Raw genomic sequence first — 13,350 nt, 5'->3', positions numbered from 1 at the left:
AATGATAGGCGCAGCGCAGGGGTCAAGTGAACTTTGCGATGGTTGGAGCTGGCAATGTCCTGTTGAAAGGGCAGTAGAATCCATTGAAGATGCCGAGTGTGGGCTCGAGCCCATGGCACAATATGGATTGTAGAAATGAACATTCCGAGCACCCTGGCTAGAAGCATGACATCTGCTGATGTTTGTTGCATCAGGGACCTTGCGATGCTTGTGATGGCAGTGATACGATCTGGAGCCAGGAATACCATTGCCTGCAGGGTGTCCAACATTGCCCCTAGATGTAGTAGGCGTTGAGTTGGTTGGAGATGGCTTTTGTCGAAGTTGACAAGCCAGCCGTAGGTCTCTGCCCTGGAAGCGTCGGTTCCAGGAGCCCCTGAATGAATTGGGGTCATAGGATCTGAAGTTGCGGCCTCGTCCTCCTGGCCGCGTTCCTCGAAAGGGCTGGTTAGTACGGAAGGAAGGAGATCGCCTGAAAGGCCTGTTGTCGATGTTCTGGACAGTGGCCAGAACCGGTTTGTGGGCGTCTTTGGGATCAACCAGCACTGCCTTTAGAGCTTCCTCGCCGAAGAGTAACGATCCGGAGTAAGGAGCCCTGGACAGATTCATTCTGGCCGCCCTGGACAGATTCATTCTGGCTGCTGAATCAGCTTGCCAGTGGCGAAGCCAGAGGGTTCGTCGAGCGACTATCTGAGCCGTCATGGCTCGTGCCCCCAATTGAGTGGTATCCAAGGTGGCATCGGCCACAAAAGCTGCTGTCTTACGCAACTTTACCAGTGACCTTCTGAGGGCGACAGGATCAGGCTAGTGTCCTCTAGAAGATCATCTAGCCACATCATAGCTGCTCTGGAGAAAATGGAGGCTGAAGCGGAGCCACGCATGGAGAGGGCAGTGGCCTCGTGATTTTTGCGGAGGGCGAAGTCTATTCGTCGCTCAGTAGTGTCCTTTAGTTGGGATTCCCCTTCCCTGGGCAAGAGAGAACGTGAAACGAGATGAGCGATTGGTTCATCTATGCCAGGGACGTCTAACTTGGTGGCAAAGTCCGGAGCTAGGGCGTAAAACCTGTCAGCCAGGTTCTTGAAGCGGCGAGAATGGAATGGGTGAGCCCATTCTTCAGAGGCCAATTTGGCAATCGGGTCCGGCACCGGAAGGTAATGTTCAGTAGGTGCAAGGGATTTGAGAACCTTGGCCCCTTTGATGGCTGGGGTGGAGGAAGTTGAAGGCGCAGTCTGGAGACCAAAGGTATTAACTACCCTGCATGCCAGGGGCTGATAGTCTGAAGCATTAAACAAGCGATACGATGTATCCTCCTCATGATCTGAATATTCGCTCCAGTCATCTCCTTCAACGTGGTCAGTGAAGGATGACTCCTCCGCATACAAGGCTTCGTCAAAAACTCTGCCTCTGGCTACATCAAAGGGGTTAGGTGAACAGGAAGGATGAGCTTCATGACACGCACGTTGGTCCATGTTGAGTTGGGGTATGGCAGGAACTTGTGGTGGTGACTGCATTTGGGTGAAAAATGCCAGCATGGCTTGAAGTTGGAAGAGGAAATCAGGGGACGGCAGCAGCCCAGTTGTGGTAGATGTTTGTGCCTGAGTGGCTATTGGAGCAGATGTTTGGGACGGTAAAACGGAGGGAGGCTGGTTAGGCGAAGGCTGAGTGTGGAAGCCAGCAAAATCTTCCTCGTCAGAGGAAGCAGCAGGGGAATGAAGTATATCGCTTATGTGTGCCTGAGTTGCTGTGGTAGTGGTGGGGGTTGGCACAGAGGCATAGCGTGGCCGCTTTGGTTTGCTATGGCTTGAAAGATGTTTTGTCTTAGCCATTGCTTTAACATGCTTAGGCTTAGGCGCCTTAGAGTGTTGCGGCTGGGCTGTTTGCGACATGCCTGGCTGATCTGGTTTGCTATGGCTTGAAAGATGTTTTGTCTTAGCCATTGCTTTAACATGCTTAGGCTTAGTCGCCTTAGAGTGTTGCGGCTGGGCTGTTTGTGACATGCCTGGCTGATCTGGCATCATATTGGCTGCTTGCGACATGCCTGGCTGTTCTGCCATCTTATATTAACTTGGGTGCAGTACACGGCCACAGAGGGGGCAGGATGTAAAGACCCGAACTGGCACAGTACACGGCCACAGAGGGGGTAGGATACACTGGCAGATAGCTAAGTGCACGGCCACAGAGGGGGCAGGATGCACTGTGGTATCAGCGTTAAAACAATATAGGCTGTGTAATATAGGCTGTATATTAGGCTTGGTACACGGCCACAGAGGGGGCAGGATGTACAAAATATAGTTCAGATTAGTGCTGTAGGCTGGATTTCAGGCGTGGTACACGGCCACAGAGGGGGCAGGATGTACTGAATATAATTCAGATTTAGTACAAGTCAGGCACTGATATTAAAGCTCCAGCCTTGATGATACTGAATATAATTCAAATTTAGTACAAGTCAGCCACTGATATTAAAGCTCCAGCCTTGATAATACTGAATATAATTCAGATTTAGTACAAGTCAGCCACTGATATTAAAGCTCCAGCCTTGATAATACTGAATATAATTCAGATTTAGTACAAGTCAGGCACAGATATTAAAGCTCCAGCCTTGATAATACTGAATATAATACAGATTTAGTACAAGTCAGCCACTAATATTAAAGCTCCAGCCTTGATGATACTGAATATACTTCAAATTTAGTACAAGTCAGCCACTGATATTAAAGCTCCAGCCTTGATAATACTGAATATAATTCAGATTTAGTACAAGTCAGCTCCAGCCTTGATAATACTGAATATAGTTCAGATTTAGTACAAGTCAGCCACGGATATTAAAGCTCCAGCCTTGATAATACTGAATATAATTCAGATTTAGTACAAGGCAGCCACTGATATTAAAGCTCCAGCCTTGATGATACTGAATATAATTCAAATTTAGTACAAGTCAGCCACTGATATTAAAGCTCCAGCCTTGATAATACTGAATATAATTCAAATTTATTACAAGTCAGCCACTGATATTAAAGCTCCAGCCTTGATGGTACTGAATATAATTCAAATTTAATACAAATCAGCCACTGTAAATTTGTGTGTAAGGAAGCCCTGTAAGTCTGTCTACAACACACATACAACACCCATACAGATAACTTGCAGGGAAGGTATCCGTTGGTTAATAAAGGGTTAACAAAAAAGGCGGGAAATTTGAATTCAACAAAAATGGCGCCCGGAAAAAAGAGCGGGAAAAAATGATCCGAAAATGGCGGAGGGGGAAGAAGCAATGGCGGCCGACTGGTAACGAACTGGGGGAAGGGCTGCCCAGCACAGTCTCGCAGGAGGAGGCGCGGGGTCTAGTCGCACTTGCGGCTCTAAAAAACCCCAAAAGGAGACTGCCGAGAGACGCCTGTGTCAGGAAAGGCAGCAGGAGGGAAGCCGCTGTCGCCGCCGAGTAAAGGACTCTCCGCGGTGAAAATTAAAGTCACGGAGAGAGAGGGAGAAAGAGAGGGCAGGAAGCCGCAGCCACAAGCTCCCACCTGGGAGAGAACCACAGCCGCGGTCTCTCCAAAAGCTCCTCAGAGCGCTGCTTGAGACAGCCCAGCAGAGGGGAAAAAAAGAGCCGCGAGCTCCCAATGGATGCAACAGAGCCAGGGGGAAAGCTCAAAAGCGGACAAAAACGAAGAGAACCGCAGTCTCTGAGGGGACCCTCAAACAAGCCTCAAACAAGTAAGGGAAATAAGCTTAAATAAAAAGCGGACAGAAACGAAGAGAACCGCAGCCACGGTCTCTGAGGGAACCCTCAAACAAGCCTCAAACAAGTAAGGAGATAAGCTGAAATAAAGGCTCAAAAAATAAAAGGCTTAAAATTGGCCAAGAAACGTAGAGAACCGCAGCCGCGGTCTCTGAGGGAACCCTCAAACTTAAATGGAAAGTTAAACACAAACAGGGAAAGGAAGGACTTCAAACAAATACGCGAAACTTAGCTAAAAGCTACTTGCTATTCTTAAGATCCAATCTTGTTCGTACGAAGGCAAGAATGAACTGGAGAGTGGGAGGGGCCTGACGCCCCTAGTCTTGACTTCAAAGACATTCTTGCCTTCGCACGATAGGTGGAGCTAATACCCACTGTGATGGCCGGACTCATAGGGAAAATCAAGGTATTTAATGGATTTTCAGATATGCTGTCAATTCATCAAATTACTGTCTATTCTGTGTCATCCACATATGTGTTGGAAGCAATTTGAGCTGCTCAGCAATACAAGAAATTTTTTTAGCTTCAAAACAAGTATTAATCAAATTATTTTCTAATATTTACTCAAGACACTTAAAAAGGGAGAAGCAAATTAATAAATGGGACTGAAGAAATGACTACAATGTATACCAGTATATTTGTAGAACTTTTATTAGGCAGATTCTTCTTTCTGTATCACCATTCTGTCATCTCTCCAATAGTTTGGTTGTGATTTTAAAAAAAGTTTTAATCTTGGAACTACACATTTAATATTTTAGCAAAATTTCTTGTACTACTTTCTTGTTTTCAGAATATTTTTTTAAAAAATAAGTAAATTTACTAGTTAATTATATCTCACTTCTTCAAATACCAGGGCCTGCTGGTGCCACTTGGGGTCCACAGGGATGGAGAAGCTGGTGGTAGCCCTGAAAATGGGGCATTCTGGGGGTGTGGGGGGATGGAGCCACAGGCGGAGGGCTTATGTGGCATCCAAGTCCCCATCAAAGAGCTCTAACAGGTCCCGATCTGTATGTAAATTTCTCTGGCAAAAAGGTCAGCAGAGGAAAACAAATGAACTGAGGGTCAGTGGGGACTGCTTACTCCCTGGTAGTGCTATTCACGGGAGCTGGCTCTTCCCTTCTAGTTCCTGTATGCAGCTCCTGACAGAGCCTGTGTTCAGCCAGGCTGGCAGCTCCCAAATGGGGAGTGGATGCCGCAGAGCTTGCCAACGGCTCCTCCTCTGTCAGTCCCCGCTCCACCTGGTTCCCATGATTTGGATTGCTCTGTTAGTTTGGATCCAACCCAGTAAAACATTAGGAAAAAAGCCACTAGTGTTTTGTGTTATTCTGAACAGCACATTTTCAATGAGTTTTATTGTCTTTGTTCATGGTAAGTATTGCACTTATGAAAGTGATACCTCTAATACTGACTGGAAGACCTGATAAGATGGAAAGGACTATTCAGGGAACTGTAGCTTGGAACAGAGAACAAAGCGGTTTGCAGTCCAGGTTCTGAGACAGACATGCAAGTTGCTAGCTCTTCACTCAAATGCAAATTGCCTGGCCATTTCCTGCTGTTTTCGAGTATGGCATAGTGTTGTCTATACCAAACATGATTAGTTGTAACCCATAGGTGCTTCTAATGCAGCATTTGAAATAACATAACTTGACCAGTGATTTCAATGGGTCTATTCAGAGTATCCACATCATTCATTTAAAGCATATTTAATGTACATGGCTTCCTTTAAGCAATCCCAGAAACTGTAGCTTGTTAAGGTTGCTGGCAATTGCAGCTCTGTGAGGTAAACTGCATTTGCCAGGATTCTTTGGGAAAAGCTGTATGTTTTAAATATATGGTGTCAAGGTGATCACACATAATATTTCTGTTTGGTAGGTGAAGACTGAGCAACAGTAACTTGGACAAGACCACCAATGAACTTTGCAGCCTAGCTGGTACATGAAGTAGGTTTTTCCCTATGCAAATCTGCACTCCCCAGTCTATTTACTGCACCACACTGGAATAAGATATCGAACACTGAATTCTTTTCTTAAGATATTTCTAACTAACTCACACAGAAAAACCAGGGGTCTCTACTTACTTATCTGTTAGTCTGCAAAGACTTTCATAACCAGTAAAGAACACTGAATTATATTTTATTCGTAACCAGATTCTGTTGGCATTTTATGCTCGCAAATTGCACCGCTAACTCTCAGTAAATGCTTCCTATTGCATCAGTTTCATTCATTTGCTTATGCAAAGAAAACTTGAAGTTAAAGATCATCATTGCTTCCCTCTTAATTAAAATGGATAAATTACTTCATTAACAGAATTGCAGTGCAGTTAGTCATTCTCTTCTATTTCACAAAATGTACAAATTACTTCTATTTACTATGTAACAAAAATAATAGTGTCAAAAAAGAATGGTCTTTGATTACAACTAAGTATGTAAGAGTCTAAAAAAACCTAACCCCTCAACATAATTTTTCATATAATTTTTATATTTATATTGATTACTAAAATATGCACACCTTTACAAGTTAATGATGAAACAATAGAGTAAACCATTTAGTTTGAAGTCATTATAACAAAACATAAGCCAAAGTAGCAAAAGACTTACACTAACTGATTCGTCAGTTTCTGGAGTTGCTGCAGTTCCACTGTCATAGTTAGCTAGCTGAGCTATTTCTACAATACAAAAATAAAACATAAATAAATAAATAAAATTTAGAACACAGTTGCATATTTATTAAAATACTGGGCTACAACACAGAGGGGCCCAGTTTTTAATAGTTACGGGAAAATGAATTTTACTTTAGATAGAACAGGATCACACTTCAAAGTTCAATTGCATTTCATTTAAATGGTAAATCAACTTTTAATACAAAGCCCTTTTATCTTTAAAATTAAAGTCATTATTAAGAATGCGTTTGTAGTTTCCATAATGCTTAGGTGGCTAGTATAAAATAAAATATGCACTGCTATTTTTATGAACTGAAAGTTATTATGAAGTGGTTAGACGAGGACTAGGGAAACCTAGATTCAAACACTTACTCAGCCTTGAAGCTTATTGAATAACTTTAGGATCAGCAGGGGTGAGGGAACCTTTTCAGCCTGAGGGCCAAAAACATTGGGCAACCTTCTGGGGATCACATGCCAGTTGTGACAGGCCAAAGATTGATAGAGCAACAAAAGTAAATTTTGCCTTTACACCAGGGGTGGGGAACCTCAGGTCCAGGGGCCAAATGTGACCCTTCAGGCCTTTCTATCTGACCCTGGGAACTTTTCCTCTACTGGCCCTGATTTGCAGCCCGTGTTTTTGCCTGACTGGATTATGTGTTCTTAAAAAAAAATCTTGCTTATCTGAATGGAGGATAGAGAAGGGGATGTGAGTGTGTGATGAAATTAGCCTACTGTACAAAAGAAAAATGTGTTATTTGTTATTCCACCCATTTTTGCCTCTGGTTCTACCCACCACTGGCATGTGGCCCTAGGAAGGTTGCACAGAAGGGAGTGTTGCCCTCGGGCTGAAAAAGGTTCCACACCCCTGCTTTATATTGTAGGCTAGTTTCTCTGTATACTTCAGTGCTTACAGTTGTACGTATGAATAAAGGAAGCAGATTAATAGGATCTATCTTAGTCAGTTTAGTAGAGCTTATGGTACTCAATAAGTTGAATCCAGGAATGCCCTTGCACAACCAGAAGAATTTCTTCTATTTGCTGAAAGGACTCTAATCCAGTGGAGGCTCCTTTTAGAGGAATTGCCTCTTATTCCTCCTTCTTCCTGCAGCTACTACCTTCTACACTGTTCCAGGGTGGGGACATACAGGGGGAAGGAGGAACTGGTAAAATAGGAACTGGTGAAAATAACTTCCCCCACTCTGCTATGAAGTGTCATGTTAGTGGAACTTCACATCTAAAGTCTGGATCTGACCCCAAATCTTCACTGCCTTCTGAAAATTCACAAGAATTCAACTTATATGCTTCTCAGCTTTCAACTGTCCTACAAAAGTTTTAATTTTAAAATGTATTTTAAGAACCAGACAAAGGAGATCCTTTTGACGTTAAAAAGCTGAATGCAGCACACTCTCCAAGAGTTTTGGAAGCTAAAGGCCATTTTAGACATACATGCTTATTTAAAATCTCAAGTTAGTTTCTAACTATGAGTTTTAATTGTACATATTGCCCACAAATGCCAGTTTTGATTTTGTTAAAGATAGCACTTATTTTCAATATTAACTCACTTCCAGATTTACAGATACACATATCTGTCAGCACTTGAGTGGCTTGCATCAGTAGTTTTCTACTGCACCATTCTGTGCAAGGTAAGTGAATTTTGATAGGCTATCAGGTATCAGCTGCTACCCCATTTCAAGAACTAATAATGAAATATTACATGCACAGGACTGTATCAAGTAACAAGTCTTTTTGCAATAAAATTATTTGGGATGGTATGTAGGTGAATTAGCTTCAGAGACCTTAATCAGGAGTTTTGTGCTGATTTTTGTGCTATATGACATCTTAGATGGTTCCAGGGGCTTAATACTGTGAATGGGTCATTACCACCAATAGGTCACTGGCAACAGTTTTTTAAAAAAACTTATCACATTTTCCAAGGAAAGGGTAAATCTGTATTAAATGGGAAAAAATATGGGCTGGCATTTTCATGCCAAAGATGTTGTGAAAAAAAACCCTTGCATCCGTGAAAGGTACCAATTCCACAATAAATGCCTGTCTGGATGCACCCCTCATGCAAAATCACAGTGATGCATGTGTTCTCAACATAGAATACAGAAGTTCCTACTTAAACTGTTATAACAACATAACTTCATGATAAGACTTGCAGTGCTGGCACAGTGGTACAATCTTGGCAGAGTTAACTGCTGCACCCATTAAGGTTGGTGCAATAACCCACAAGATTGGAGTGTAACAATACAAAGTATACAGATACTATATATGAAAGCAAATTATATTCATATTTCATTACTTTGAAATTCTAATTACATAGTACACTTCCCTCAGGAGGGATATTTTAATCACTAGAAAAAAGTGTAACACAGTATTTTAGAGAAGATAAAAAGCTTAAAAGTTATTTTTATGTAGATTAACTGGGTTGGGTCCAAGGTTGCTTCAGTGCAAATGGAAGGGCTCCTTCTGTTTGTGCAAGAAGGGGGCAAGGCAGCAATTTCACTGGGAGGCATGAGAAATTACACCACCTTGCCCCCTTTGCCTAGCACTAGTGGAACTCCACTGAGCACAAGCCAGGATCCAATTCATAGCATATATATGTAGATGATTGTTCGGCTTAAAAAAAGAAAACACAAAGGAAACTGTAAACATAAACTAATAAGCTAAATATATAGTTCATCACAAATGTGGAAGAAATCATTAATACAATCCAGGTCAAGTATACATCAGGAAGTTTCTTTCTTTTAAATCAAAGTCAACATGTTTTCACATTTAAATTAAGGCTATCCTCAGCAAGATAAAACTTTGGATTAGCTTTACCAGCAAGTTATAAAATGTGGGATTTTATAATAAAACTGCTGAGAGATAGTTTATGTTCTCTTTTTGGCTTGGGAAGAACCAAGCCATTAATGTACTTTGACAACCTTCTCAATCCAAAAATTACATTCATAAATAAAAAATTAAAATGGTTCAGTTTTAAACATCATTTTTGCAAAATAACCATTATCTGAGAAACACACATTATTTGTAAACAGTAGGTAGTAATGGAATGAAACCAAGAGTCAGCTTTTAAAGCTGGGAGTAAAGGAACCATTTTGCAATGCCTGAAGACATTTTTTAAAACTCATCTAAATACCATTAAACATCTGCTTTTTTATTCCATTGATTTAAACCATGTCTAAAGACTCATGATTCAAAAAGGTAAAGATGGTAATTTAAAAGCTATGGGGAAACATTTCTCCCCAGGGAACATTTCTGAAATACAACAACCAGGCTCCAATAAATGATGAATCTGTTGTGTTGTTTCTTTTAGTACAGTATAGGTTTATCTGGCATTATCTCTAAATACTGCATGCATCATTTCACTTGAAGAAAAGATACTTTAAAAACTGCAGCAAAAAGCAAGAAAAACATAAAGGGCTATAATCCTAAGCACAATTACTGGAAAACAAATTCCATTGTGGTGTTAAGTGGCTCACTTGCTTCCAACTGAAAACACATCATTGTTATAAACTTAGTCAAGCAGCATCTGCACGGCCATTATAACGTACCGATAATTAGGTGCTACACTTCATATTGGATAAAGCTTTACAAGTTGTAAAAGTTACTGTCTATATTCTACATAAGGTTAAAGCTTATGACACAAATTGAACCATCCTGGTGCACAGGTGCAATATTGAAGCATAAAATTATGTTTTGGATAAGATTACATCCAACTGCTACATTTATACAGATCTGAGTTGATATTAACAAAGAACAGAGGATGCCTTCTCCTCTATAATTTCATAAATAAGTTTTCTTTATTTGAATGTATCTGTATTTACATACCACTAGAATTAATAACAAGGTTCAAAATTTGCAGATTATGGGATTGCATTTTTCATTAGATAATTTAGAAAACATGTAACAGAAAATAATGCTGCATAATGCAAAATGCTGATATTGTTGTGTGTACAGAATTACAGTACAATCCTATGCATATTTAATTGGAAATTAAGTCCAGTTTTGTTCAGCTGGACTTACTTCCAAGTAAATGGGCACTGCTTTACTCTTACTTGCTTGAGGAACTCAAGTCCTGCAGTAAATTAACAATCTGGATAATTATTTAAGAATTTGTATACAAACAGATACTGCTTGATATTGTGGGTAAAAGCCAAGCAGTGCTCATCTTTCCAATGGATTTCAGAACATAAAACTGCTTTGCAAGATCTGACAAGGTCAATCTAAGTCCTGTTTTTTATTTCCAACAATCTGCCTTTGGAAGCGTACATGTAGGACATGGGACATGAAGGTAATAGCTTCTCCTGATGGTCCTCATAATGTGGTACTTAGAAGTATATTGCCTTTGAACATGGAGATTTTGCTACCATGGTTAGAAGCTGTTGACAGAACTATTTTTCATAAGTCTAATACATTAAAAAAATCCAAGTAACAAAAAACTACGGGTTTTCAATTGAGAATAATGGTAAATCTAAAGAGGCTCAATTGGTGGTGTATCCCCATATTCTATCTCTGCTCCACAACCAGATAATTTCTCTTCCTGGGCTCTTTCTGGGAGAAAGGGTGGGATATAAATTTAATTAATGAAGCAATTAATTAATAATTTAAATTAAGGCAATTTGCATAACTGATTTAAATCTCCAAGAAGAAAGATTAACTTAATTGTTTCCCATCCGAGGTTAATATACTGCCTACAGAAGCATGCACACTACCTAGTTGCCATATCAGTTAACATTTTAGGAAACAGAGACAACAACAACAACCTAGGACCATAATCAAAAAGCTTTGGCCATGTAGTCTCTATGTTTTTTGTGTTGCAGAATTGTATCTGTGTAGGGACATATTTCTGTGTGACTTACTCTATATAAATACAAGGATACCAGACAGGATCACTTACTTAAAGGTAAAATCTGAAATTCTATGCAAACTTATTTAACACATTTGGACTGCCTTGAAATTTTCTTTTAAACCAGATTTTTTTACTAAGATATTTACCATAACTGAAATAAAAATTCACGTACAAAAACCCATCTGATGTTTGTTTCTTAACAAATCATTACTTTTATCTATGCTGCTATCCCCTTAACTATCTGCCCAATGACTTATTTCTGGTTCTTTGATTGAATCGTATTAATATTATCCAGATTGTCCAAGAATGCTTTGAAATGCTCTAGCATAATTTATATTCACATCTTAGCCTGTGACCTGACCTCACCTGCAGTTGTTCCTGCTTTTTGCAGCACCACACATTTTCCTTCAAGAAAACCTTTAATGAGAGAACAGGCATTGAGTAGCTCAGCCGTATCTTCCTTTATCAGCAATGTACCTTCTGAAATGAACAATGAACTAGCTTTACCCTTTATCTTCCTTTTGCCTCTCTAACACCTTGCTATTTTCAAACAGTATGGTTTCTAAAACCAAAGTAATAATATATAAAATGGGACATATTTTATTCCATGCAGATTGTAGATCAATATGTAGATTGAAATAAATCAGATAAATGAAAAGTGGAATCAGCAAACATAATAAACTTGATTTAAGACCTGATTATTAGTCCATGACATTCTCATACCTTCCAAAGGATCCTTATTCAACCCCAGCTGGCTGATAATATATCTAGGAATGTCAGTTTTAATCCCTTGCCCCTCCTTTGCATGTCCTTCTGCAGCTTCCAGAAGGTAGTAAAATTCCTCAGGATCAAACTCCTAAAAAGAAAAAGAAAATCATTGCGGACTTCTTTTGCACGGAATAAAAACACTTTACTTAATTTGGTTGCGAGTCCTTATGATGCTTTCCTTATGAAGACCACTTGGAAGTATAGCAGCCCCACATGCTGCACACATCACCACTGCCACAACCACTGAAGAATGGTTTATTATTACAATTAAAATTCTGTTTGTACAGCAGTGTGAAAGTAGGGCGGAGAAAGGGGAATCTTATATTAACAAATATTAAAAAGGAATAAACAGCTTCCAAAGGCTCAGCATACAGAGGGCAGGGAGCCATGTATTATAGGTGGCTAGCTATAAATTGAGATGAAGAATGACGGGAGTCAGAAGATAGCTACTGCCTTTAGCCATTGGCATGGGGATGCAACTATGAAAAAATTCCAGTCCCTTCCTCGCTGAGGCCACTCAAGGAAGCCCTGCAAAGTGTTATGAGGTGCCCACAGCCATTTTCTTTCTAGAGCCAAATTTCCTGTCCTTGAAGTGTTTGTTGTGATACTCTCTCTGCCCTCAAATCAAATCTAGCCCTGCCCTGCCCAGGCCAATCATGTTTCATACTCATGGTGAAAATAACTGCCTGCTATACTCTTTACCTTTTCCTGATTTTCCTTTAACTTCTGGATACAAAAGACTCTTATCATAGCAATACATTTAAATATTTGCCCAAGCATATAAATCAGGAATTTATATTATACATGCAACCAAATCACATAACTTTAAAAAACAAACATTAAGCTGTAGACCTAAAATAGAATACGTACTGATTATATTGATCAAATTTATGCTCTAATAAATTAGATAACTGTTGCCAATTAGCCAATCAACTGCTATCAGCAGCAGAGCTATATAGCAGACCCAGAGCTTGGAAAAGTTATTTTTTTGAACTACAACTCCCATCAGCCCAATCCAGTGGCCATACTGGCTGGGACTGATGGGAGTTGTAGTTTAAAAAAGTAACTTTTCCAAGCTCTAAGCAGACCCTCATCCCACACGGCGAGTCCAGGACACCAAGAGTTTCATGTGTGTGCGATGCAGGTGAATGGGAAGGAGAGAGAGGAGAGGTCTTAAATATTTCCAGGCAACTACATCTGCCCCCTCATCCTCCTGCTAGCCTTGTACCTGCCTGCAGTTGCCATTCATCATCCAGCAAACCTCTCACCATCAGGCCATACAGCCCAGTAGCTGAGGATTTGAGGACTCTGCAGCTGCTGCCAGTTAACTGCTATC

At 40.4% G+C, this 13,350-nt stretch overlaps 1 protein-coding gene across 6 annotated transcripts in view; it reads right to left on the bottom strand.

Moving 5' to 3' along the window:
• Positions 1-13,350, bottom strand: part of MAST4 (microtubule associated serine/threonine kinase family member 4) — a 440,571-nt gene that overhangs the window by 58,251 nt on the left and 368,970 nt on the right. For all 6 annotated transcript variants that reach the window (XM_061619535.1, XM_061619526.1, XM_061619556.1 and 3 more), the window contains 2 exons: positions 11,970-12,102; positions 6,330-6,397 (listed from right to left, as the gene is read on the bottom strand). In XM_061619535.1, coding sequence (XP_061475519.1) covers positions 6,330-6,397; positions 11,970-12,102 — 201 coding nt within the window. The remainder of the gene's footprint in view (positions 1-6,329; positions 6,398-11,969; positions 12,103-13,350) is intronic.

This window comes from Rhineura floridana, chromosome 1, assembly GCF_030035675.1.
Source record: "Rhineura floridana isolate rRhiFlo1 chromosome 1, rRhiFlo1.hap2, whole genome shotgun sequence".
NCBI classification, from domain to species: domain Eukaryota; kingdom Metazoa; phylum Chordata; class Lepidosauria; order Squamata; family Rhineuridae; genus Rhineura; species Rhineura floridana.
This window is presented reverse-complemented; position numbering and strand designations above follow the sequence as displayed.